The sequence below is a fragment of the Oryctolagus cuniculus genome, chromosome 4, assembly GCF_964237555.1.
Source record: "Oryctolagus cuniculus chromosome 4, mOryCun1.1, whole genome shotgun sequence".
Classification (NCBI taxonomy): Eukaryota; Metazoa; Chordata; class Mammalia; order Lagomorpha; family Leporidae; genus Oryctolagus; species Oryctolagus cuniculus.
In genome coordinates, this window is record NC_091435.1 from 12352045 (window position 1) to 12377263 (window position 25219).

A 25219-nucleotide genomic window follows, 5' to 3' on the forward strand; every position below is an offset into this window, starting at 1 on the left:
TGGTAAACCAGTATTTTATTTTTTAAAAGACTTTTATTTATTTAAAAGGCAGAGTTGGGGGGGGGGGTAGGGATGGAGGGGGATGTATCTTCCATCTGCCAACCAGGTATTTTAATTCAAGATCTTATTTTCCTTGATTATATTGCTCCAAATTCTGCTTACTCTGAAAATAAGCCAGAGATTTCCTGCACTCTCTCATCATCACGAAGCAGCCCATGCACTCAGCCCATGAGAGGCCCTCATTCAAACTCTTGTTGACTTGACAACAACACACGCAGCGTGAATGAGGATGCTCTGACCCACAGAGAAACGGTGAGGATGGGGGGACAGGGAGAGGGGGGCCGTGGACACAAACAGCCAGAAAGACTGGCTAAAAAGAGCCACAGTCAGAGACCAGGCCCAGTTAGCAGTTCTTAGCAGTATTGTCTTTTTTCAATGTAATCCTCTATGATTGATATTCAAAACAATTACCTAAATTCTTAAATAGCTGAATGAACAGGTTCATTAACCTTTAAGTTACAGAGACAGAATAATAGGCTTTTCAAAAGCATTTCGTGATAATTGTGGAATTACATGTAATTGTAAGAAATGATACAGGTCCCATGTACCCTCACCCAGTTCACTCAGGTGGTCATAGCTTGCAAAGCCATGGTCCAGTCGCACACCCGACACTGCCGCTGATACAGGACTTTCCCAGCACTGCAAGGAACTCCTTGTTGCCTTTGCCCATCCCGTCCTCCATTCCCTCTGCCTTCCCCTCTGGCAGGCTCCTCTGTTCTCCATTTCTGACCTTTCAGGATTGGCTGTGTTCACGCGGCGTAATCCCCAGGAGAGCCCTCCAGGTCGTAGGTATGAGGAGTGTCTTCCACGGTAGGCTAGCCCACAGCCAACAGTTCACCTGCTGGGGCACGCGTGGCTTGTCTGCAGTTTGGGGCTGTGACAGATACAGCTGATGGGAACAGAGGTTCTATGCTTGGACACATGCTGAGGAGTCTGACTACTCGGCTGTGACTGCACTGGTGGCGTGCTTCAGTTTGTAAGAAAACTGCCAGACTTTTCCAGAGGGTCCTCCATTTCCCAGTCCCATCAGCCAGGTCGGGTGACCCAGCTTCTCTGCACTTTTGCCCTCATTTGCCATCGTCACTGTTTTCTTGTTGTTTTTAATTGTAGCCATTCTAGTAGGCATTTCATTGTGTTTTTAATTTGCATTTCCCCCATAGTTATTGACATTGGACTTACTTGCTCTCTTGGATCTTCTTCGGTGGAGTGTCTGCGTCCTTTTGCCTGTTTTCTAAGTGGACTGTTCCGAATGCTGAGTTTCTCCATATTACCTGTCCTTTGCTGGATACGTGATTTGCAAATACTTCTCTAGAGTGTAGCTTACTTCCCACGCTTTCCACGTGGTCCACAGCCAGATCCTAAGCTCTGCAGGCCCAGAAACTGCAGCAAGGGTGACTGATGTACGATATCCAAACTTGCAAGAAACTGATGTGGAAACTCAAACACCAATTTATCTTTTATTTTTTTAAAAGATTTATTTAAGGCCGGCGCCGTGGCTCACTAGGCTAATCCTCCGCCTTGCGGCGCCAGCTCACCGGGTTCTAGTCCCGGTCGGGGCGCCGGATTCTGTCCCGGTTGCCCCTCTTCCAGGCCAGCTCTCTGCTGTGGCCAGGGAGTGCAGTGGAGGATGGCCCAGGTGCTTGGGCCCTGCACCCCATGGGAGACCAGGAGAAGCACCTGGCTCCTGCCATCGGCTCAGCACGGTGGGCCGGCTGCAGCGCGGCGGCCATTGGAAGGTGAACCAACGGCAAAGGAAGACCTTTCTCTCTGTCTCTCTCTCTCACTGTCCACTCTGCCTGTCAAAAAAAATTTTTAAAAATTTAAAAAAAATAAAATAAAAAATTAAAAAAAAAGATTTATTTATTTGAAGGGCAATGTGAGACAGATGGAGAGAGGGAAACAGAGGGGGAGGGATAGAGGTCTTCCATCTGCTGGTTCATTCCCCCACATGACCACTACAGCCAGGGCTGGGCCAGGCCGATGCTAGGAGCCACAACCCCATCCTGGTCTCCTGCATGGGTGGCAGGGGCCCAAGTACTTGGGCCATCTTCTGCCTTCCCGGAAACATGTACAAGAAGCTGGGTCAAAAGTAGAACAGGTGCCGGCGCTGTGGCATAGCGGGTAAAGCTACCACATGCAGTGCCTGCATCCCACAAGGGCGCCGGTTCAAGACCCGGCTGCTCCACTTCCGATCCAGCTCTCTGCTGTGGCCTGAGAAAGCAGTGGAAGATGGCCCAAGTCCTTGGGCCCCTGCACCCACGTGGGAGGTCAGACACTTGCCCATCGGAATGACCAGGGCTGCCTGCGGGAGGGTGCGTGTGATCCTGCGTCCCGGCACTTGGAGGGAACACGTCGTCCCCTCTCCCGTGGGCTCCATCCCTCTCTATCCGGTTCCGATCGGTCCAGGCGGCTCTGATGACGAGACTAGGGCCTTGTCTCTAAGGACTCGGGGCGGAGGCTACCCCCGCCCCCTGGGGCTTGCTCTGACCCTCGGCTGACCTCACAGGCCGAGCCCCCTCCTGGGTTTCCTGGGTGCCAGTTCCCGAGTTGGCCTCGTCCACCTGTTTCCGTGTTCCCTGGGGTCCAATCCTGCGAGCAGGCATGGCGGTTCGGTAAGGACTGGCTGGGGGTGCTGGCGAGGGTCGTTCCGGCAGCAGCCCCTGCACATACAAACAAACGCAGGCACTCGGCCCCGCAGAACCCGCCAGCGCGACCCGCGGGGAGCGGCCATCGAGGCCGGACCGGAAACGGCCAGGAGGCGTGACCGGAAACGGCCAGGCGGCGTTTCCGGAAGTGGGGCTGCCGGCGGCGGAAACGACGCTAGCGTTTGGGGCGGCCGAGGCCGGCCCCGCTACCTGTTCCCGCCGCGGCCACCGCCCACTCGGCTCCCCCGCCTCCCCGGGCGGAGTCGCGGGCCGGGGGCCAGTCCCTGGGCGGCGGGCCGAGCTGCCCCCGCGCGGCCGGGGCTGTGTTTGCGTTGCCCTGACAACAGCCACTTCCGGGAGCGGCGGCGACGCGCAGCCCGGTGCCCGGTGCCCGGGTTCCGGCCTCCGCTCGGCCGTTAGCGCCTCCGGCCAGCGTCGGCCTGCCGGACCCGCGGGCCGCCGGCGCCGCCATGGTCGTGCTGCACGTGAAGCGGGGCGACGAGAGCCAGTTTCTGCTGCAGACGCCCGGGAGCACCGAGCTGGAGGAGCTCACGGTGCAGGTGACCCGCGTCTACAACGGGCGGCTCAAGGTGCAGCGGCTCTGCTCAGGTGCGGGACGAGGCCGGGAAACCGGGCGGCCCGGCTCGGAGGGCCCCGGGGGGCGCGCAGGGCCGAGTTGTGCGGGGACGGGGGACCCCGGGGGTTAACCAGAGGCGAATGAAGAAGGGGAGCCAGGATCTGCGGGTGCTGGCCAGGTCGCGGGGAAGGGGGCGCTGGGACAGCTAAGCGGGTGGGTTTGTGCGGCCCGCGCGTGGCCGTGGAGCCTTCGACACGTGGCCGGAGTTTTAAGCAGTCCGGTGTACCTCGTAGCGGGTGACCACACAGCAGGTGTGGTCTGCGATGTGCCTGTGAGTTGGGACAACTCCGCACACGCATAGCACCTCTGTTGCTGTGTAATACTCTTGTGCCGGGCTCTAACGACAGAAATGGCTTGTCCCACACCACCCCCCCCCCCACCGCCGCGTCTCCTGGGGGCCCCGGGGAGGATCTGTATGGTTTCTTAGTTGCTCCGGGTGAAGTTGTTATTTTTTTAAGAGGGAAGCATTTGGGGAGAAGAGGCCCCGGGGCTGCCTTTTCGTGGTGGCGCTGAGAGACAAGAGTCCCGCTGGTGAACTTCGGGCCGGCTCACGGACTGTGCAGTGGCCCGTGTCAGCGGCTAGGCAGGAGGCCGGGTATGTCCAGAAACATACAGCCGTGCCATAGCACGGTGAGCCTGGTACTGGGCACCCAGGGTCCTGTGCTGCTGTCTCCCCGGCCTCCCAGGCCTGTGAGTCAGCTGGAATCACAGAAGTTAGTTGTGAAGGGTTTTTTGATTCATTTATTTGAGAGGCAGAGTTAGAAGGAGAGACAGAGAGGTCTTCCATCTGCTGGTTCACTCTCCAGATGGTCACAATGGCCGGAGCTGGACCAATCCAAAGCCAGGAGCCAGGAGCTTCATCCGGGTCTCCCATGCAGGTGCAGGAGCCCAAGCACTTGGGTGATCCTCTGCTGCTTTCCCAGGCATTAGCAGGGAGCTGGGTTGGAAGTAGAGCAACCGGGACCCAAACCAGCACCCACATGGGATGCCAGCCCTGCAGGCCGTAGCTTTAACCTGCAGTGCCACGGTGCTGGTCCCAGTTGTAACGTTCTTATATAAAGTATTAGCTGTAAATTAAGGAAGGTGGGGGTGTTGGCAACTATTTTTAACCCCAAGGTTGCCTGTGTGAGCACATGCGGAAAACAGGAACACTTTATATGAATAAACTCAGCTTTCCATGGGAATTCACGTTCCGGCACGGCACGGCCCAGCACGGGGGATTAGAGCTCAGGGTCTGTAACCAGCCTGCCTGGCCCCGGCCAGTTCCCACACCCTGCGCCTCTCTGCGCATGGAGGATGCACACCGGGGCCTGGCTGCGAGGGGCGGGGACCGGAGTGGCTCACAGCGAGCGGTGTGTGAGCTCAAACGGGCAGCCGGATGCACAAGACCCTTGCTGTGTCGGGGTTGGCGTTCCGGGGCGGGGAAAGGTAGGAGGGGGATGGTTGTGGCATGTGTTTTCTGACCCTCCCGCCTTGTTTTTAAGAAATGGAAGAATTAGCAGAACATGGCGTGTTTCTCCCTCCGAATATGCAAGGACTGACTGATGAGCAGATCGAAGAGCTGAAACTGAAGGACGAATGGGGCGACAAGTGTATCCCCAGCGGGGGCCCCGTGTTTAAAAAGGATGACATTGGACGAAGGAACGGACAAGGTAACTTCGCGTCTCTGTCCTCTGCGTGGGCCTGAGTAGACCGAGGAGGAGGGAGGCAGGTCCCGAGGGGGGAAGGTGGACCTCGGTGTTTCAGTGCGCACTGATCCTGCTCTGTGCAGGCCCTTGGGGTCAGATCGCACCGTGTCAGGGATACAGGGCAGCCTCTGTTGTCTGCTGAGCTGTGGCTGCACCTACGCAGACGAGATGAACCGCACGACGTGTCCAGAGCCGCAAACGGCCAAGCCCTGGCGAGCTCACCCGGGTCAGCCTGATCAAATTTCGGCAGCTATGAACTGGGGAAATGTGTGGTGGTTGTGCGTTGTGCCTGTGTGCAGGTGTCGGGGTTTATGTAGGGAGAAGGCCGTGAATCTCTGTGTAAGGGGCTCCGTGGAGGACACGCCCCGTGGTGCGCAGGCCACCGGCTCGTGGCACAGCACATGGCTGGCCGTGAGCGACTGGGAGGAGGACGGTGATAATCCTTCTGGATGGCTTCTCCATTTTTTCCTGCATAAGAAGCTCCACTTAAAAAACTATAACGGATCATTTAACAGCCACCTAAGTACCTCCCATGTCCCCAGAACACTCTTCAGAAGACAGAGGAGTGTTTCGGCAGGGCCTGCGCGCCCCAAAACACAATCTTAAAAAAACAGATAGATGACGGAATTCCAGGTGTGGTTTCCTTTGAATTCTAACCTGGAAAATGGTTGTTGGTCTTCTCACACCTGAACTTGTGCTCAGTCTGGAGAGACTGTTTGCTTCTCAGAAGGAATTTCGGCAGTGAGACAAATATCCCATAAGAAGCAGTCAGATGGTTGATTATCTGTAAACCAGCGTGGCCCTTAGTGAGCCATTTCGACCCTAACGTGGTTTGGTATTTCTGCTAGTGTCAGCATTAGTGGATCTGCTGTTAAGAAGGCAGTTTGAACTTGTCCCCGCTGCCATGGGTTTGGGGATTCCATCCCCGTTGATTTTTTTTCTAAACTTTTTCTTTCTTGTCTCTGCGGTCACCAGATGACGGACCACATGTCAAATTCAGCCCATTGCCTATTTCTGTAGTTTTATTGGGACGCAGCTACCCACTCGTTTAAATATGAGGGTGCCTCTGAAGGTCATGGTGAATGGAATTACAAGAAAAGTTTACTTTTGGTGCCAAAACTCCCTTTGCAGCCCATGCTATGCATTTCCCATGAACGTGCTGAAGGCCCGCGTCGTCGGTGGCTGGCTGCCAGGGCCGCGGCCCTGCACACAGTGCAGCACGTGCTCTGTGGCCCTGGCCGGGTTAGGGTGGCCACCCCTGGCTCCCCAGGGGTGTGCAGCACCTGCTACGGGGCTCTGCCACCACGCGCCATGCAGGTGCATCCTCTTACTTTACTTACTCCCGAGTCACAGTAGGGACTGAGGAGTGCGGGAGGACCTTGGAAGAGCTGTCTGATGCGCCCCCCCCTTTTGTTTTTGTAGCCCCAAATGAAAAAATGAAGCAAGTCTTAAAGAAGACTATAGAAGAAGCCAAAGCAATAATATCTAAGGTTAGCTTTTACTTTTTTCCTTCTTTTTAAGTTAAATTGTTAAACTTGTAAATCATTATTTGAGAGGTGGAGAGACAGGTGGAGAGTGCTCATCTACTGAATCAAGCCCCCCGTGCCTGCGGTGACAGGGGCTGTCCCACGCGGAAGCTGGGAGCCAGGAGCTCCACCTGGGCCTCCCCTGTGGGTGGCAGGAACGCAGTTACTTAAGCCATCGCCACCGCCTCGCAGGGTCTGCGTGATCAGGAAGTTGGAGTCGGGAGCTGGGACTGGAACATGCACACTCAGTGTGGGAAGCAGGCGTTTTAACCGGAGTCTCACCTGCCAGGCCAAGCAGTCGGCTTTTGTAAAATGCTGCTCTAAAGGTTGACCTTGGAATACGTACGATAACTGTGGTACCCAGGGTCACGCTGTTGAAATCCTTCCAGAGGTGGAGAAAGGAGTGTGTTTGCGGTGGACCCTTGCTTTCCCTTGTCACAACCACGGCGTGTGTCCAGAACCCTCCCAGTGCTGGCTGGGCACGTGCAGGTTGATACCCAGCACAAATAGGGGTCGAGGCCTGCTCCTTGTGTTTCTTTGACCCTATGGCAAGCACCATGGCGGAGATTTGCATTTGTGGTCGTGGAGTAGCTCTTGAGATACTTGACCAACATAGTACATATATAATAGAAACTGGTTTTTGAAAGTTAAATATACAAAAACTACTTCATAGAAGAAGGAGCATAAACAATACTACTGATACGCAGGTCGTGGGCATCGTGGCGCGGCAGGTTAAGCCGTCTCTGGCAGTGCCCCATATTGGAGAGCTGGTTCAGCTCCCAGCTGCTCCGCTCTGACCCAGCTCCCTGCTGATGCATCTGAGAAAGAAGCAGAGGATGGCCTGAGTGCTTGGGCCCTGCCACCCATGTGGGAGACCCGGATGGAGTTCCTGGCTCCTGGCTTCAGCTAGCCCAGTCCCGCCATTATGGCCATTTGGGGAATGAACCAGCATATGGAAGATATCGCGCGTGCTCTCTCTCTGTCTCTCTGTCACTCTGCTTTTCAAATAAATAATAAATCTTTAAATGATCAATATTTCTGTCCATCGTATTTATCCATAATAAATAGACGCCAGTTGCTACTGCCTTCATGTGCAGGTCTTCCCAGGGTTGTCTACTTTTTCTGCTGCTAACCGTATTTCTAAACCAATGCCTCTCAAACTCTTTGCTCTCTCCACTAATCTCTTAACAGCTTCAGGATAGCCCCCCACGCCACCCCACCCCCATGCCTGACTTAAGGCTCTGTGAAGTCTTTCCGGGGAGACTTTGGGTCCACGTTGCACGCTGTACGTGACTGGAAGGCCTTTTTGGGGGAGTGTTAATGGCTCACATCTAGTCATTTTAGCACGTGTCAGAACATGGTAAGAACACAGGGGTCTGGGCCTCGTTCTGTGAGGGAGATTTCAAAACATTTGCGGAAAAATGGAATTAAAAGATGTTTGTTTTGGTGCCAAAACATTTAAAAATCCATGCATATTCTTTTCATAAACTTTTTCAAAAGTTCATAGAAATGTGTACTGTAAAATATGCATAGATTTCAAAATTTTCTGCACCAAAATTATCTTTTTTAAAGATTTTATTTATTCATTTACTTTAAAGTCTTGAGTGACGGGAGGAGAGACAGACATCTTCCATCCGCTGGTTCACTCCCCAAAAGGCCGTAACAGCCAGGGCTGGGCTAGGCTGAAGCCAGGAGCTGGACCTGCATCCGGGTCTCCTGTGCGGGTGCAGGGGCCCAGGCACTTGGGCCCTCTTCTGCTGTTTTCCCAGGTGCATTAGCAGGGCGCTGGATTGGAAGTGGAGCAGCCGGGCTCAAGCCAGCTCCCTGCCATGTTCCAAGCAGTGGTTAACCCACGCAGCACAGTGCTGGCCCCAGTGAACTTAACGTTGCACTCCATTTTGGCACAGACGTTTTGGAGTCCCCTTGCGCCCCCTTTACCCCACCCCTCTCTGAAGAACCCTTCCTGCTGCTTCCGTGGCTTCTCTGTGCGTGTGCTTGTCAGCGCTTCACCCTTGGCCCTCGTTTTCCCTCCGCTTGTCATCTCCTGTCCAGTGCAGATTGTAGCCTTCGGCAGATAACGCAGAGCCCCTCTCCTCCACCCTGGCACCTTCCCTAACTGGGAACTGGCGCCCCCAGCTGGCTCCGGGTGGTTCTGCCTGCACACCAGCCAGCCCTTCAGACACGGGGTTGGACCACTGAACTCGCTGTTCCCTCACTCGCCGCCTCTGTTCTGTACCCAGGATGCGGCACATCCTGCACGCTTCCTTCCACCAGACCCACCGGGGGGCCTGTCTGGGACCTTCTGTAGGCTGTGGGCCCCGCCATCCTCAGTACCAGCGGGCCTCCTGCCATTTCCTGGCGCCTCAGATGCAGCGTGGAAGCGTGGAGTCCACCTCCTCCTCTCATGGCCACAGCTGCCACTTTATTTAAAGCTCCACCTGTAGCCGCCTTTTTTCTTTTTCTTACTTTTTTTTTTTTTTAGATTAGATTTATTTATTTGAGAGGAAGAAAAAGAGAAATCTTCTTCCATCCTCTGGTTGACTCCCTAAATGGCCACAACGGCCAGAGCTGGGCCTGTCTGAAGCCAGGAGCTTCTTCCGGGTCTCCCATGCAGGTGCTTTCCCAGGCCACAGCAGAGAGCTGGATCGGAAGAGGAGCTGCCGGGACTTGAACCAGGGTCCACATGGGATGCCGGCACTGCAGGCAGTGGCTTTACATCCTGTGCCATGGTGCCGGCCCCATACACCTGTAGCCTTCTGCATCCCAACACCAACCGGGTGTTCTGCAGCTCGGCTCAATTCTGAAAGCACGCAGGGTTAACACAGGCCCTGCAGGTGAAGGGCCTCGAGGCGCACGTGAGCCGCCCCTCTGGTGCTGGTTCTCCCGGCTGCACTGCCGCCCTGGGTTCCTGCCCCGCAAGCACCTCTCTCGGGGCTGCCCAGAGCCCGCTGTGCCGTCTGGACTCGGCTCGGCCTCTGAAACCCCGGCAGTCCCTCCGGGAACAGGAGCTGCCCGGCTGCCTCCTGTGGCGCGGCAGTGTCCGGCAGCGTCTTCTAGTAGCTATGGAGCTGATGAGGTCATGATGCCTGTCCACTCAGAGGCAGGTGGAGGCCGGCGTCTGCGTGACCACGGAGATGCTGAAAGACGCCTTGGACCAGCTCCGCGGCGCCGTGATGATTGTGTACCCCATGGGGTTGCCGCCCTACGATCCCATCCGGATGGAGTTCGAAGATAAGGAAGACCTGTCGGGAACTCAGGTACGGGGTCGCTCACGGCCCCGGGCCCAGAGGTGGTGCTTCCCAGGCTGCTTTGCGCGAGCGAGCGGAGTTCTGGGTCCGGGCAGGCCCCGAGAGGGTGGTGCCGCGAGGAGGCTTGTGAGGCGCCCTGGGGAGCAGCTGGACACATGAGAGCCCGGGCTCGGGGCTGCTGAGAAGCGGAGCCTCGTTGCGCCCGTTTCCACCCGCTGCACGGCCTCCGCTCTTGCTGCGTGTTATTTTCTTACCCGTGTGCCCCGTTTCCCTTTGGATCGAACACTGCTCTGAGCCACCTCAAATGGGTGGACTGTGAGCCCACTGGGCCTCCATTCAGAACCAGGGAAGTAGCCACAGACCCGTGGAAGGAGGCCTTTCCTTGTGGGTGAGGTGTGCGTGAGCAGGACACTGCCCCTCCCCAGCAGGAAGCTAGCTGAGTGAGGGCGCCCCCTGGCGGTGTCGGGGCAGGGCAGCTGCTGGGGGCCTGCCCGCTGCACCCACATCCGGGACAGTTCCCGCAGCCCTTAAAGCTGGTCTTTGACTCGGCCCCAGGCGGGACTGAACGTCATCAAGGAGTCCGAGGCACAGCTGTGGTGGGCGGCCAAGGAGCTCCGCAGGAGCAAGAAGCTTTCCGACTACGTGGGGAAGAACGAGAAAACCAAAATCATCGTCAAGATCCAGCAGGTGCGTGCCGTGCTCACGTGGCGGGTATTTGATTCGCCATCAAGCTGATGAAGATTTACCATGGGCCTAAAAGACCTGCGCGCTGGCTCACTCCCCGCGTGGCCACGACAGCTGGGGCCGGGCCAGGTCGAACGAGGAGCCAGAGCCGCGTCCAGGGCTCCCGTGTGGCGGGCGGGGGCCGGCGGAAGCTGGTGTCCCTGTGCGGGACGCGGCACTGACGCGTGGCTTGCCCGCTGCGCCCCCTGCTGGCCCTGGGCTGCTGCTGCAGTCCCGCGGGCCCGGGCTGAACGTATCTGCGCACAGTCGCGGTTGGAAGAAAATACAGGTGCGGCAGCAGCGCCACAAGGGACTCGCAGGTGACAGACAGAGGCGCGGTGCGTGGGGGCTCAGGGGCCTTCCGAGTGTCACCTACCGGCCGTGGCTTCCTCTGCTGCTGCATCTCTCCGTAGTTTGGGGGAGACGGTTCCCTCCCCGTTTCCTGTACGCCGCAGGCATGGCCGGGACAGAGGTGACGCTGCACAGCCTCTGGCCCCCGGCCCCCTGATGCAGGGTGCGGGCGCTACTGAGCTCACTTGATGAGAGCAGTGACCTGCGCAGCTTTGGCGCCCAGCCAAGGCGGGGGTGAAACGGGGGCCGTAACTTCCTGGGTTGCCCCAGCAGTGCCCTAACCCAGCCTGCACTCCTGCAGAGGGGACAGGGCGCGCCCGCCCGCGAGCCCATCATCAGCAGTGAGGAGCAGAAGCAGCTCATGCTGTATTATCACAGAAGACAGGAGGAGCTCAAGGTACCGGGCAGGGCGGGCGCCGCGGGCGCGGGCGCGGGGGCAGGTGCGCGGGGGAGGCGTCTCTGCTGTGTCCGCCGCGGCAGGGCGAGGGGCGGGGCAGGCGGGGGCCCTCTCCCCGTGTGCTGGGGACGCCTTCCTAAGGAAGACACGCTTGCTTTCCAGAGGTTGGAAGAAGACGACGACGACTCCTGTTTAAATTCCCCCTGGGCGGACAGCACTGCCTTGAAGAGACACTTCCACGGGGTGAAGGACATCAAGTGGAGGCCGCGGTGAGCGCGGCACGAAGCTGCAGGGGCTCGCTCCCCGCCGTCCTCCCCGGGCAGGGTGGAGTTCCGGTTCTCCTTGGGTTTGAATTCTTACAGTAGCAGCCATTCGGTCTTCTAGAACCAAATAGATACATCCTCATACGAAGGTGTACACATTATTTTGTTCCAGGACAAATATTTAGTTTCTTGGGGTTTTCGTTAATAAAATACTAAAGATGGAAGTAGGGACTTTCTGCATCTTCCTGATTTCTTTGGGTTTTCTGTTTATTTTCATCACAGAACACACACTCCCCGATGTGTTCACTCCTCAAATGCGGGCGGCAGCCCTGGGGCTGGGCCAGGCCGGAGCCAGGAGCCGGGAGCCCCATCTGGGCCTTCCACGCAGGCGGCAGGGGCCCAAGCGTTTGAACCGTCTGCTGCCTCCCAGGACGCATTAGCAGGAAGCTGGAGCCAAAGCAGAGTCGCGGGGCCTGGAACCAGGCACAGGGCGCCCGCCTCTGATTGCCGTGGGAGGAAAGGGCCAGCCGGGTCTGGTCTGATGTGAAACCTGACCGTCAGGGGCCGCTAGGGGGCGCCAGCCCCTGCCCTGCTTCCTTTTGAACCTCGGCTGGGGGAAGATGCTTCCACAAGGTTGTTTTTTTATTCTAATTTTACAGGAGTGCTTTTTGAAGTACTGTCATCCAAGGGATTTTCAGAAAGTTTGTGGCGATGCCTGGGGTGAAAGAACTGCCTGGACTTCAGTTTTTCTATCAAATTCATCTTTTAATCCCATGTCCCGTGAGCTTTTTGAAGTGCCGTCCGATTGGAAGCGGAATTCTCATCTCAGTTGAGATTCTGTAATCCCGCTGAAGCGTGGGTCGCCGGCCTGCACCTGCTAGCCTCATGGCTGGAGCCCTCCAGCCTTGACTGCGGGGAGCACAGGCTGCCCCGCCGCCCGCAGGAGCTGGGTAGCTGCACCAGTCCACCCTCGACGCTTAAATTCTAATTCCCGAGCCTCCTGCACCGGAACAGATCCTGAAGACGAGTGCAGGTGCCGCCAGAGGGCGGCGCTGCCTGCCGAGGGCGCTAGGGGACCGATGGCGCCGGGACTGCTGCTGTGACCGCCTCAGGATGCCTCGTCACCCACCACCCTGACGGGGCTTCCTGGGCCCCTTTGGTCTTAGATACTGCACGGCGGCATCCCCGTCAGCCATGCAAGGCGCCTGCAAGTCCTGCACCGCGGCGCCCGGGTGTTCTAGAAGGTTCTCCCAGCCTCAAGGACGGTGTTTCCTGGTTATAGGAACCACAAGGGCGAGGAACTGTGGGAGCCAGTGGAGGGTGCCTGGCGTGAGTGTGCACCTGCCAAGAGGGCTCTTCCACCCCGGCCCAGCCCCAGGGGTCAGAGGTAGATGGGGCGCAGCAGTTAAGACTTGCCGAGACTCTGCTCCAGCCTCCGGGGAACAACACGGGCTCCTGCAGAAGCAGCGGCGGTGGCAGCCGCGGCCCCCATGGCTGTGGGAATTACGAAGCTCGCAAAACTCTTCTCACGTGGGGTGCAGCTGGCTCTGCATCTCAGCTGTGCCTTGGTATTCCCTGCGTTGGTTGTCAAATTTTATAAAACTGGATTTGCATCTGTTTCCTTTTAAAGAAAAACGATTATATATGTTTTAGAGATTTATTTTATTTGAAAGGTAGAGTTACAGAGAGGCAGAGAGAGAGGTCTTCCATCTGCTGGTTCACTCCCTAGATGGCTGCACTGGCCAGAGCTGTGCCAATCTAAAGCCAGGAGCTTCTTCCAGGTCTCCCACATGGGTGCAGGGGCCCAAGCACTTGGGCCATCTTCTACTGCTTTCCCAGGCCATAGCAGAGAGCTGGATCAGAAGTGGAGCAACTGGGACTCGAACCGGCGCCCATATGGGATGCCGGCACTGCAGGCAGCTGCTTTACCCTCTGCGCCACAGTGCCGGCGCCTTGATTGTAATTTCAAACATCTTCACGGAGAGTCCGGTCTTCGGTGGCGTGAAGCCACAGGATGCCGTGGTGGCGTTTGAGGGGCATTCTGCCCTTGTCAGTGCCCTGAACTCCTGCTCAGACTTGGGCACAGGCTAGTCCAGCCAGGTGGCGACAGCCGATCTGCTTCCCAGCACCACTTGGTGTCATTGGGAATTCCTGACCCTGTGGGGTAGGAGGACTCTAAGTGGCTGTGGAGCTGTGGTAGTTGTTTTTTTTTTTTTTTTTTTTTTTTTAAGATTTATTTATTTATTTCAAAGCCAGAGATCGATCTCCCATCCATTGGTTCACTCCCCAAATGGCCTTAACAGCCAGGGCTGGGCCAGACCAAAGCTAGGAGCCAGGAGCTTCATCTGGGTCTCCCATGTGAGTGCCCTCCCTTGTGGGTGCAGGGGCCCAAGCACTTGGACCACCCTCCGCTGCTTTCCCAGGCACCTTAGCAGGGAGCTGGATCAGAAGTGGAGCAGGCCGGACTGGAACTGGCACCCGTGTGGGATGCCGGCGCTGTAGGCAGAGGCTTAGCCTTGTACGCCACAGCGCCGCCCTGTGGTAGTTCTCATTGCTTCATCTCATCAGCAGGGCTTAGCAGGTCATGCACTGTGGAGTCGAGAAATCACACTGTTCTCCTGTGGGAGGAAGCATCGTCGCCCCCCCACACCCCGTCCTCCTCTGTCCCGGAGCTCCCCGCGTGCTGTCTGTCCGGCGCCTGGAAGGAGACGGGCAGCCGCCAGCGTGCGCTGTGCTCACCGAGCGTGTGTGTGGGTTCACTTGGCATCCAGCCCGTAGGCGGTGAGCGGGACGCAGGGCCCCACATCCACGACTTGCCAAGAACTCCATTTATGAGCAGGAGTCGTCTTCCCGTGCAGGCTGTGATCAGCTTCAGTGCGTGGTCCTGGGGTATTCTTGTTTAAACCGGTTCATGGTTAGATCAGTACGGAAAGGAAACGGAAGTGCTGCGTGCTGGGCGCCCTGACCTAACTTCTCTACGCCTGGGGTTACTTCATGGCGACAGCTTTGACGCTGACAGCACCGGGCCGTGCTTCTGGCACAAGACTACCCTGTTCTCTGGCAGCTGCTCCGTGGAGAGCGTGCCATTCAGCTTGAAATTCACCAGCGCCCGCGTGCAGCGCCGGGCCCTGGGGTGGGGGTGGGGGGGCTGCGCTCTGCTGAGTTCTCCAACCCCCCATCAGGCAGCCGTCGGAGCGGTGCTTGCTGAGTGGTGGGGCTGTGCTGTGCCCGGGGTGCAAGGTGCCTCTCGCTCTGCCCCTGCCTCCGTCACAACACGGTGGGAGCGGCCCAGGTGCGTGACTGTGGTGTGTGAATGTCATCCGCGCCCCCCACCCCTTCCCCACTCGGCCTGCACGCTGCCCCCGTCCCCTGTCCAAAACGAAGCGGGCAGGTGCAGCAGCGGCTTTACCCTGGAGGGCCCTCATCTCTCTGGTCCCGTTTGCAATGGCGGGGGTGCATCTCACAGGCTCAGGGCAGTCGTGCGCATGAATGACGAACAAGCAGAACATAAATGCACCCACAGCTCTTGCCATCAGAATCCCGTGCGGTGGCGAAATCGCTTATGAAGTTGAAAGCGCGGGAAACAAGGCTGAGCGCCGCTCTGACCTTGACCGCGGGACGCGCGCAAAGCGGTCTCACTGGACCCGAGCACAGGTCCAGCTCCGCTCCTGGCGCTTCGGCAGGCGGTTTGCATGCACCTGCAGGGGGAGTGTTTGAGCCGTGTAGCTCTCCGTGTTTCCTGGGGAAGCGAATCTGACTTGGGCTATCGGTTGTGAGGTTCCAGTTGGTTTAAGCTAATGGAATTGCCAAATGGGCGAACTTGGCTGGAGAATGAGTGCTGTAAGCTGCCTTAGCAAGTGGAGTTGGGCCTGCGAACGTTTGACTGAAGCCGTCTCCGTTGGACAGTTCACGCCGAGCTGAGATGGCGGAAGAGGGAAGGGACCTTTGGCCGGCCTAAGCTACCGGTGTGGGGGATTTCGGGGTCCCGAGGCTCATTCTGAAGCAGCTATCCAACTGCTGCGGACTGAAATGTTTTCCTCCTCGATTGTTGAAGCCGTAATCCCTGTGCCTGGGAATGTGAGTGCATTTGGAGACAGTCTTTAAAAAGGTGATTAAGTGGGCCGTGCCGTGGCACAATAGGTTAAGCTGCCGCCTGCAGCGCCGGCATCCCGTATGGGCGCCAGTTCAAGTCCTGACTACTCCACTTCCAATCCACTTTCCCTGCTAATGGCCTGGGAAAGCAGCGGAGGATGGCCCAAGCGCTTGGAGCCCTGCACCCATGTGGGAGACCCAGATGGAGTTCCAGGCGCCTGGCTTCAGCCCGGCCCAGCTCTCATCATCACAGCCATCCGGGGAGTGAACCAGTGGATGGTCAATCTCTCTCCCTCCCTCCCTCTCTCTCTCTCTCTCTCTCTCACTCAAATAAACCTAAGAAGAGGAGGAGGAGGAGACACCCGGGGGGAGCCACACAGAGAAGAGGGAGAAGTCGGCAAAGACTGGGTGAGGCAGCCGCACCCAAGGGAGACGCAGAGCCGCAGCGAAGGAAGAGGCGAGGAAGGAGCTCCGCCTGCTCCCGGCTGTGCTTCAGACACTCGCGTCCAGAACTACGGGAAGACGCACTTGTAGTTCTGTGTTAAACCACTCAGTCACCCCAGCGGCCCAGGAAGACAAGAGCCCGTGGTCAGAGTTCACAAGGGCACCAAGCTCCCCCAGCAGCCTCCTGCCACGGCAGCCCGGGGCCTCTGCCCTCGCCGTTCCTCTCCCTGGACCCGCTCCCCTCGGCTCCCGGCTTGCTCCCTCCTGCACACTGCTGTCCTATCAGGGCCTTGCCTACCTATCCCTATAGAAAGGAACTCTCATGCCCTCCGTGCCTCTGTTCACTTCCTGGGGCTGCCCCTGGCATGGGGCACAACTCCAGTGAGACAGAAATCCACACCAAGTAAAGCACTGGGATCCGAGGTTATAAAGGGGCCAGGGTTGTGGCGCGGTGGCTTCAAACCCAGCTGCTCCACTTCCGATCCAGCTCCCTGCTAACGGCCTGGGAAAGCAGCAGAGGATGGTCCAAGTGCTTGGGGCCCTGCACCCATGTGGGAGACCTGGATGGAGCTCTCTGTCCCTCTGCCTTTCAAATAAATAAAATAAATCTTTAAAAATCAAAACTGAAAACAAAAAATTGAAGAGCCCCAGAAATTCAAAAATAAGAAAATAACCCGATGAAATATATACCTCATCAAATAAGTTAAACAGATGACAAATAAAAAATACATATTGAGTGAATAATAATGGGAGATGATTTAATAAACTAGGACACTTTTTGATTTTGCAGGGACCTTGTGCAGGTTTTTTAGCCTCAAAGTCCTGTCCACCACACCCAGCACACGGCCCCCTGTTCCCGCACAGCCAGCAACTCCCACCTCACTCAGTCACATCCGCTCCCCGCGGGAGGTCTCGGCCGGTGGGTTCTCACACAGGGGCTTCGTCCTGCAGGATGCGCTCACAGTGGGGCTGAGGGCGTCTGGGCCAGACCTGGGCCAGCCCCGGGCAGCCTCACACACGGGCTTGGGTTCACACTGTCAACAGTTCTCTTTGCAAGTATGAACATCAATGTTTATGCACATATGGGTGCACCTGCTTCATTGATTGTCGTAGAAGACACATAACACGAAAGTGACCATCTGTTGCGGCTTGCCTGTGGTTGGCCACCCACAGTGTCAGGTGCTGGAGGCTGGGTCCCCCGTGTGGTGGTATCAGGAAGTGCAGGTTCTTTCAGGGGCCACACACAGCAGAAGAGGACCAGGCCATGGGCACCACGGCGATGGGGTTACTGCTTCCTGGAGGGTGTTGGGTCTTGTAAGGGGGGTCGGTTCTGGTGAGGATGGGTTAGGAAAGAGCCAGCATACACCCTGCCGAGTCTTGCTTCCTGGCTTGTCTCTGTGTGACTTCTCTGCTTGCCGTGTGGACCCTGGACAAATCGTTCTTGGCGCCCGAGCTGAGCTGTGCCTTCTCCCGGGAGAGAGGCTCGTGAGCCCAGGGCCTGGCCAGGTGTGCCCAGAGCTGCTGCCCTCTGCCCCTGCCATCTTCCACCTACTTCCTGGCTTCCTTCATTACAGCGGGCAAACTGCCTTGAATGCTATGAGTGAGCCGCCTACCGGTGGCCCAAGACAGGAAGACCTTGCACTCAGTCAAGCAAAGCCTCCCTTTGTCAGCAAGCGGAGAGTGTGACAGGGAGGCGTCTGTCTGGACTGGGGCTACCGGGGACTCCTCACGGAGTAACCAGGCGCTGGGAGGCCCAGGCCCCGGGTGAGCGCCACACTGCTGACCTCACATCCCACTGCAGGAGCATTGCCAGGATGTCCATGCCACAGATGGGCAAATGGAGGCTTGGAGGGGCCACAACCGGAACCCAGGGCGGCTGAAGCTGGCACCCACCCTTCTGGCCCATTCACACCACCTGCAGCAACCTGAGGAGTGACAGCACCACCCCACATCCCGGAAATGTGGGGTATTTTTTTAGATTTATTTATCTATTTGAGAGAGCAGAGTTATAGAAAGAAAGAGAGAGAGGTCTTCCATCTGCTGGTTCACTCCCCAAATGGCCGCAATGGCCAGAGCTGGGCCGACCTGAAGCCAGGAGCCAGGAGCTTCTTCCGGGTCTCCCACATGGGTGCAGGGGCCCAAGCACTTGGGCCATCTTCTGCTTTCCCATTAGCAGAGAGCTGGATCAGAAATGGAGCAGCCGGGACTTGAACCGGCGCCCATATGGGATGCCAGCACTGCAGGTGGTGGCTTTACCCACTCCGCCACAGCGCCGATCCCAGCAATGAGGCTTTCAGGACTGAAGGAAGGGCCTGTGTTGTGGTGCTGCAGGTTAAGCCGCCGCCTGCAGTACCAGCATCCCATAAGACACTGGTTTGAGTCCCAGCTGCTGCACTTCCGATCCAGCTCCCTGCTAATGGCCTGGAAAAATGCTTGGGCCCTTGCCACCCACATGGGAGACCCAGATGAAGTTCCAGGCTCCTGGCCTTGGCCAGGCTCAAGCCCTACTGTTGAGGCCATTCGGGGAGTGAATCAGTGGGTGGAAGATGTCTCTCTCTCTCTCTCTGGTTTTCAAATAAATAAATAAATACATCTTTAAGAAAAGACAGAAGGGAAGAGCACACACACACGTACAAGTGCACGTGCACGTACGTGTGTGTGCACACACAGGGACGCCCAGCTGATGGTGCTGATGGGAGCAGCAGGCGAGTGAGGAAGAAAGCCCCGATTCTACAGCCCTGATCCCCGCCCAGACAAGCGCTGGACTCTGAAGGCGTCCATGGGGATCCTCCTCATCCCGCCCCGGGAAAGCTTCCTGTGAGAGACTCAGACCCAGCTCGAGGGGCCGCGGCTGAAGCTCGGGACAGCCGGCGAGCAAGGGAGAATCTCTCCAGCCCTCCTCCCCAGGCTGTGCACCCCAGGAGCCGCGAGCAGGAAGAGTGACGGTGGGATGTCAGGTGGCAGCGGACGGGCAAACTCTGCCGGAAGCCAGGCTGGTGAGGGCCCGGGCAGCCTGGGCAGGGGCCAGCAGTCTCCACAGGCATCCGCGCCCCTTGCCTCTCTCCAGGGCTGCATTCCTGGGGGGCACAGGAGACGTCAGCCTGCCGTTGCGCACGCAGCCATCCCAGCGCAGGAAAGCCCAGCACCCCAGGCTGTTCGTGCACTTGACTCTCAAGCCCCTGAGTGAATTTTGCTGAAATAAATACGCGCCTTTGGGTTTAGTCCAAGTCTGTGAAGTTTCAGTCCCAGAGTGGTTTCTCTTTCTTTTTTTTTTTTTTTTCCAAGGAATATTAAAAGTGGCTGACAAGAGGGATTTGGACGTGAATGGCCACTTTTCAACATGTCTCAGAAAATGAAAAGGCGCAAGCGCTATAAGATTTCTTAGAGAAACGAATGTGAGGAAAAGGAGATGTAGAGTCTGCGGGCTGTTTATTGCAACGTGAGATAAATGTCCTTGTCAGGGTGGGTCTCCAAAGCTGGGAGGTCAGGAGGGAGACAAGAATGGGTGTGCCCCGGGACGGGCCTCTTCTTTGTAGCCCTGGATGTGCTGAGTAAACACGGGTGCTTGGCCAACCCCAGCTGAGAGTCCTAGCCCCGTGAGAAGCGCTCAGAAAACCCCGCTCAAGCCACCCCGGGGGACCGAACTCCCGGCCAGCTCAACGTCACATTGCACCTGTCACCATGCGCAGTGCGAGATGCAGGCATTTGCGAGGGCTTCAGCATTTCCCACTCGAGAGTTCTCAGCCCCTGGAGGAATGAGAAGCTGACAGTGGAGACCGCGGCTAAGGCGCGAGGAGACAGAGCACCTGTTAGATCAGCCCCCAGAGGAGACACAGGCCGCTGTGGGTGCCCGCGGGCCTCTCACCTGATCGTGAACTTCTGGAAGGCAGGGGCTGTGCCTTCTCTGTCTCAGTATTCCCAGTGCCTGCCACGGATGGGCTCTCCACGAGTGGCTGCTGGACTGGAGGGAGCAGTCATGGTGAAAATGCACACAGGAGTGTGGATGCACACATGTGTGTGTGCATGTGTGTATGCCGTGTGTGTGCATCTGTGTGCTCGTGCATGCCTGGGCACCCACCCTCTCCCTGCCCCCTCGTGCCGTCTCTAGGGACTTGCCGATCAACAGGTTTGCATCACAGATTTCGGCTGTTCTGGCGGGCACAGTTAACATTCTTCCCCTGACGGTCGTGCTGGACCGGCTAGTGGAGAGCTGAAGGCAGAAGCTGCTCCATGGGGCACATTTGCCCTGGGTGACGTTGCAGCGGCCATCAGAGGCACGGATGTCCCAGGAGCTGGACCCCTGAGTTATCTGTCCCCGGGAGGCTGATGTATTTGCTGAGCCCACCTTCTCCACCACAGTTCCCCCTCTTGACCGCTGTGTGCTGCACTGGCTGGCGAGAGCTTTGCAAGCCAGGTGTTAAACACAGTCCCCACTGAAAGTTAAATAATACACTTAGTCCTATTAGACACAAAGGCAGTACACGCTCCAAGCTCATCTCTGCCTGGTTACTTCTCACTTCTGTTCCCTGGGCTCTTGAGTTGTTGACACCGGTTGTATCCGGAAGGCACACGCACTCTAGGATGGAATGCCACAGGGCGTCTCTTCCCTGCTCTGCAGCCTGTGACGTCACTTGGTGGGTGGCCTGGGCCCAGGGGAGGGTGCTGACACCACAGAAACCAGCGGGTGCTACAGACGGGACTTCTTCCTCGCTCCGCTTGTAGGCGGTCCCACAGTTCCCAGCACCGCTGACCTCAGCTCAGCCTGGTGCCCTGCACGGAACGAGGCTCAGCTCACTTTGTAGATAAAGTTCTCCGAGTTGGCCCAGCTTCCTGCCAGGATCGCTGGGACAGTACACACTTCACGGCCTGCTGCTCCAGCTCCTGGGAATGACCCACAAGAATCTGTGTTAGCTGCCTGTGGCTGCTCTAACCAACAACCACAAACCGGGTGGCTCAAGACGACAGAAACTCATCGTCTCGCAGCGTTGGAGGTCAGAAGTCTGAAATGAGGGCTGGTGCCATGGCGTAGTGGGTAAAGCCTCTACCTGCAGTGCCAGCATCCCATGTGGGTGCCGGTTGGAGTCCTGGCTGCTCCACTTCCAATCCAGCTCCCTGCTAATGCGCCTGGGAAAGCAGCACAGGATGGCGCAAGTGCTTGGGCCCCTACACCCTCATGGGAGACCCAGAAGAAGCTCCTGGCTCCTGGCTTCAGCCTGGCCCAGCCCTGGCTGTTGTGGCCATCTAGGGAGTGAACCAGCAGATGGAAGACCTCTCTCTAACTCTGTCTTTCAAATAAATAAAAATCAATCTTAAAAAAAGGAAAGAAGTCTGGAATTGAGAGAGTGCCCCGCTCTATCTGAAGGCTCTGGGGAGAACCTTGCCGCCTCTGCCCGCCCTGGTGGCTGCTGACTTTCCCTGGCACTTCGTGCCTGTAGCTTCCTGCCTCCCATCTCTGCCTCTGCCGCCCCATGGCCCTCTCCTGAGTGTGTAAAAATTTCCTCTTCCTCTCCCAACGACAACAGATCTCAGACCCCAATCATCGCACTCAGAACCCGATCTGGTCCTCATGGATCATTCTCTCGTCTACGAAGACCCTATCTCCCGACCAGGCCACATTCCAAGGCTCTGGTGGAGCCAATGCAACCCGCCCCTGCACCCCATGGCAAACACCGCAGGCACTGCTGTTCTCAAAGGCGGTGAACAAGAACCCCGAGGGCGGCCGACGCCAGGCACAGCCAGCGAGCAGGAGGGTTCCACCTGCGTGCATTTGTCACTTCCTTTTTCCAACTGCTTTGCACACAGCAGCAGCCCTGCTCCCCACCCACACCCCGACCCTGACTCTCTCCTTCACCTTCTCCCTGTGTTCTAGGCAGCCCCACACCTCTGCCGTCGGCCTCTTCTCTGTCACCTTACACAGAAGCTGCGGGACCGCTGCTGACACGGAGCTGTCCACTCACCTCCTCCAGCCTGGCCAGGATAAGAATATATCTGCCAAGCCCCTGGGTGTTGCCAGAGCTGACTCTGGGGTTCACTGCTGTTTGGAAGGGCATCAGTGGTGCCCTGAGAGGTCACGCCCCCCGGGAGGGGAAGCCGAGGGGAAAGCAGCGAGAAAGCAGATGGCATGACTGGCATGATGGCCTGGCGGAGGGGGCGGGGTGGATCAGGCAGCGCAGGGAGTGTTTCTGTCCCATAACCCAGTGGCAGGAGCCGTAGGCCTGTGGAGAGGGAGCAGGCGGAGGGTGGGGTCCTAGCAGCCCAGGTGGGGACCAGGCCGGGCTCTCGGCTGCCTGTCCGGCAGGACCCCCAGGGAGCTTGCGTGAGGAATGCAGCCTCCTGGGTCCCACGCCCTGAGGTTCTAGCGCCTCTGGGTGGGGTCTGAAGCCCATCTTCGTGGATATCTTGAACCAGCGTTGGAGAGACCTGGGCGGGGGCTGTAGGTAGCCTTGGCTGGGGGCCAGGATGGGGCCTTGGCCCCGAGGAGATCAGAAAGCTGAGCTAACCCAGAGAGGGTGGCCGTGGACGTCTGTACAGGGAGCCTGTGAGATGCTGGGCTGAGCATACGCAGAGGGCCCTGGGACAAGAGCTCAGAGGCAGGCAGGGCCACACCCAGCAGCTGCCTCGGACGATCTGCGGGGGGGGTCCTCAAGTTCGAGGTCCTGTGCCCGGACCAGGCTCCTCCCCCCTCCCCCAGGGCCTGCCTCCCATGCTCCGCCCATCCACTCACCAGCCTTTGGTCTGGGGGCTGGTACAGGGGCAGCGTGGCAGGCAGGGAGTTTGACGGGGGCTGAGAGAACTAAGCCCAGCTTCCAGCCATGGGGGGGAGCTGAGCTGCCGCGTGCAGGGTGTCAGGGTACCTGCTCCCAGATGCCACCCCAAGCCCCACAGTGCCAAAGGCATCCAGGCCACTGGGTGGGCCCACAGTTCTGCAGACAGAGCCTCTCTCCTGGGCTGCCTTCCTCTCCCGGCACCTAGGAGGGCAGGGCTGTCTCCCACGTGTCCATTCCCTATGACACCCCCTTCATCTTTCTTCACGAGGAGTCAGGTTCCAAGGCCAGAACTGCATGACCTTGGGTCTGACCCCCAAACAAGCCAATCACGGCCCTCCTGCAGAAGAGCTGTGCTCAGAGCACAGAGCGATGGTTCTCTCACGACCTCAGGGGTGGCCCCGGCTTCCCACGGCCAATGCCAAGGTGGTGGGTGGGGGCTGGGATAGAGTGCATTGAAATCACCTATTGGGGTGTTCTCCCTGGGGACACCACTCCCAGTGGGACCCTCTCCCAAGCATTCTTTGCGTATGTTTTAAATGAATGTGGTTGTCAAGGTTGTCTAACTTTATTTTTTAATTTTAAGGAGTTATTTATTTGAAAGTCAGAGTTAGAGAGAGAGAGAGGAGAGAGAGAGTCTTCTATCCACTGGTTCTCTCCCTAGATGGCCACAAGACAGGAGGAGCCAGGAGCTTCTTCTGGGGCTCCCAAGCAGGTGGTAACGGGAACAAGCACTTGGGCCATCTTCTGCTGCTTTCCCAGGTGCATTAGCAGGGAGCTGGATCAGAAGTGGAGCAGCCAGGACTCGAACTGGTGCCCCTATGGGATGCAGGTGTCACAGGCGGTGGCTTTACTTGCTGCAAAACACCGGCGCCTCCCCAGCCTTCTTGGAGTGTCTGGTGTCTTTCCTCACAGGCTTCCCACGCTGCTGCTTGTGCATCTTCCTGCTTTCACTGTGGCTCCCGGAAGGCAGGAGCCACGTTTCACGCCCCGTTGTTCTCCAGGGAATTCCCAGGGTCTAGCCAGAGGGGGCTCAGTGCCGATCTGCAGCAGAAATAAATGAATGAGTAAGCGAATGAATGAATTGACGGAATATGGGCGGACGCAGGCTCAGGCAAAGGCGAGTCAGCGAGGGCAGGGGCCAGAGTCTCCTGCGGAGACAGGAGGCTGCGGTGGAATCTGGGAGTGGCTGGGCGTCCTGGCTCGTGATCAAATCCCCTGTTGGTTTAAATCAGCTTGCACCTGAGCTCTGATCCCAGCGTCTGCAGCTGAGCGCAAGTCACGGAGGAGTGGGCAGGTGCATGCCGGTGCGGGATTCGTCTAAACCAGCTGCAGCGCCCACCTCTTCACTGCCAGGAGCCCCGGAGTACTGTCCTCACGTGCACACAGATTCCACGTCTTCATAGTGCTCATGGGGCCCGTTAACTGGGGACACCCGTAGCTCCCTGCCGGCCCTTCATACCAGGGTGAGATCGTAGAAGCTGTGCCTTACGATGGGTTGACGTGCAGGGTCTCCGCCGGGTGGTGTGGAAACAGCTGGAGGTCACCCGTGGACAACACCCCCCCCAAGAAGCCATCGACACCCTTGGACTCCCCCGTCTGTCACCTTGCTTGGCCTCTCGGCCCCTAGGTTTCTGGGATCGAGTGCTGTGCGGGGAGGGGTGGGGGAGAGAGAAAGCTCCTGCCCCTGTGTTCTTGTCAACATTGCATGTGCTGGACTGAGAAAAATCGTAATGGGCCCAGCGACCTCTAAGCTCCTTTGTAAGAGACATTAGAAATATTTCTGGGATGCCGGTGCTCTGTGTGTAGCGGGTAAAGCTAATGCTTGCAGTGCTGGCATCCCATATGGGTGTCCTGGCTGCTCCACTTCCGATCCAGCTCTCTGCTGTGGCCTGGGAAAGCAGTGGAAGATGGCCCAAGTGCTTGGGCCCCTGCACCCACGTGGGAGACCCGCAAGAAGCTCCTGGCTCCAGCCATTGCGGCCAACTGGGGAGTGAACCAGCAGATGGAAGCTCTCTCTCTCTGCCTCTCCTTCTCTCTTTATGTAACTCTGACTTTCAAGTAAATAAATAAATCCTTAAAAAAAGAAAAAAAGGAAACATTTCCATTTTCTTCCCTTCCATCCTCTTGGTAGCTGCCATGAGCTCCCTGGATTTCGCAGGACACGGTATTGGTCCTTTTTTTTTTTTTCTTTTTTTGGTTACTACAACAAAATACCCAAGGCAGTCTAGTTTATAAAGAAAAGAGGTTGATTTTGGGTTATAGTTCTGGAGGTGCAAGGTCAAGGGGATGCATCTGCTGGCTCGGGAGAATGTGTCTGTGTCTGTGTGTCTTACCCTCTGCTTATAAAGCCACCAGGATTCAATCCTGAGGTCTCCACC

The 25219-nt window shown here is 57.5% G+C and overlaps 1 protein-coding gene and 1 long non-coding RNA gene across 2 annotated transcripts; one reads left to right on the plus strand and one right to left on the minus strand.

Moving 5' to 3' along the window:
* Window positions 1-13: 13 nt before the first annotated feature.
* LOC138849239 (uncharacterized) lies at window positions 14-2826 on the minus strand. The gene is made up of 3 exons (XR_011387730.1): window positions 2622-2826; window positions 1240-1856; window positions 14-921 (listed from the first exon to the last, which is right to left on the minus strand). It is a non-coding gene; the product is annotated as an uncharacterized lncRNA (long non-coding RNA).
* Window positions 2827-3175: 349 nt separating this feature from the next.
* Window positions 3176-11548, plus strand: CFAP298 (cilia and flagella associated protein 298). Its single transcript, NM_001171500.1, is given in 7 exon segments — window positions 3176-3314; window positions 4827-4994; window positions 6453-6520; window positions 9655-9813; window positions 10360-10491; window positions 11180-11275; window positions 11438-11548. Coding segments are annotated over 7 exon segments (873 nt in total).
* Window positions 11549-25219: the final 13671 nt, after the last annotated feature.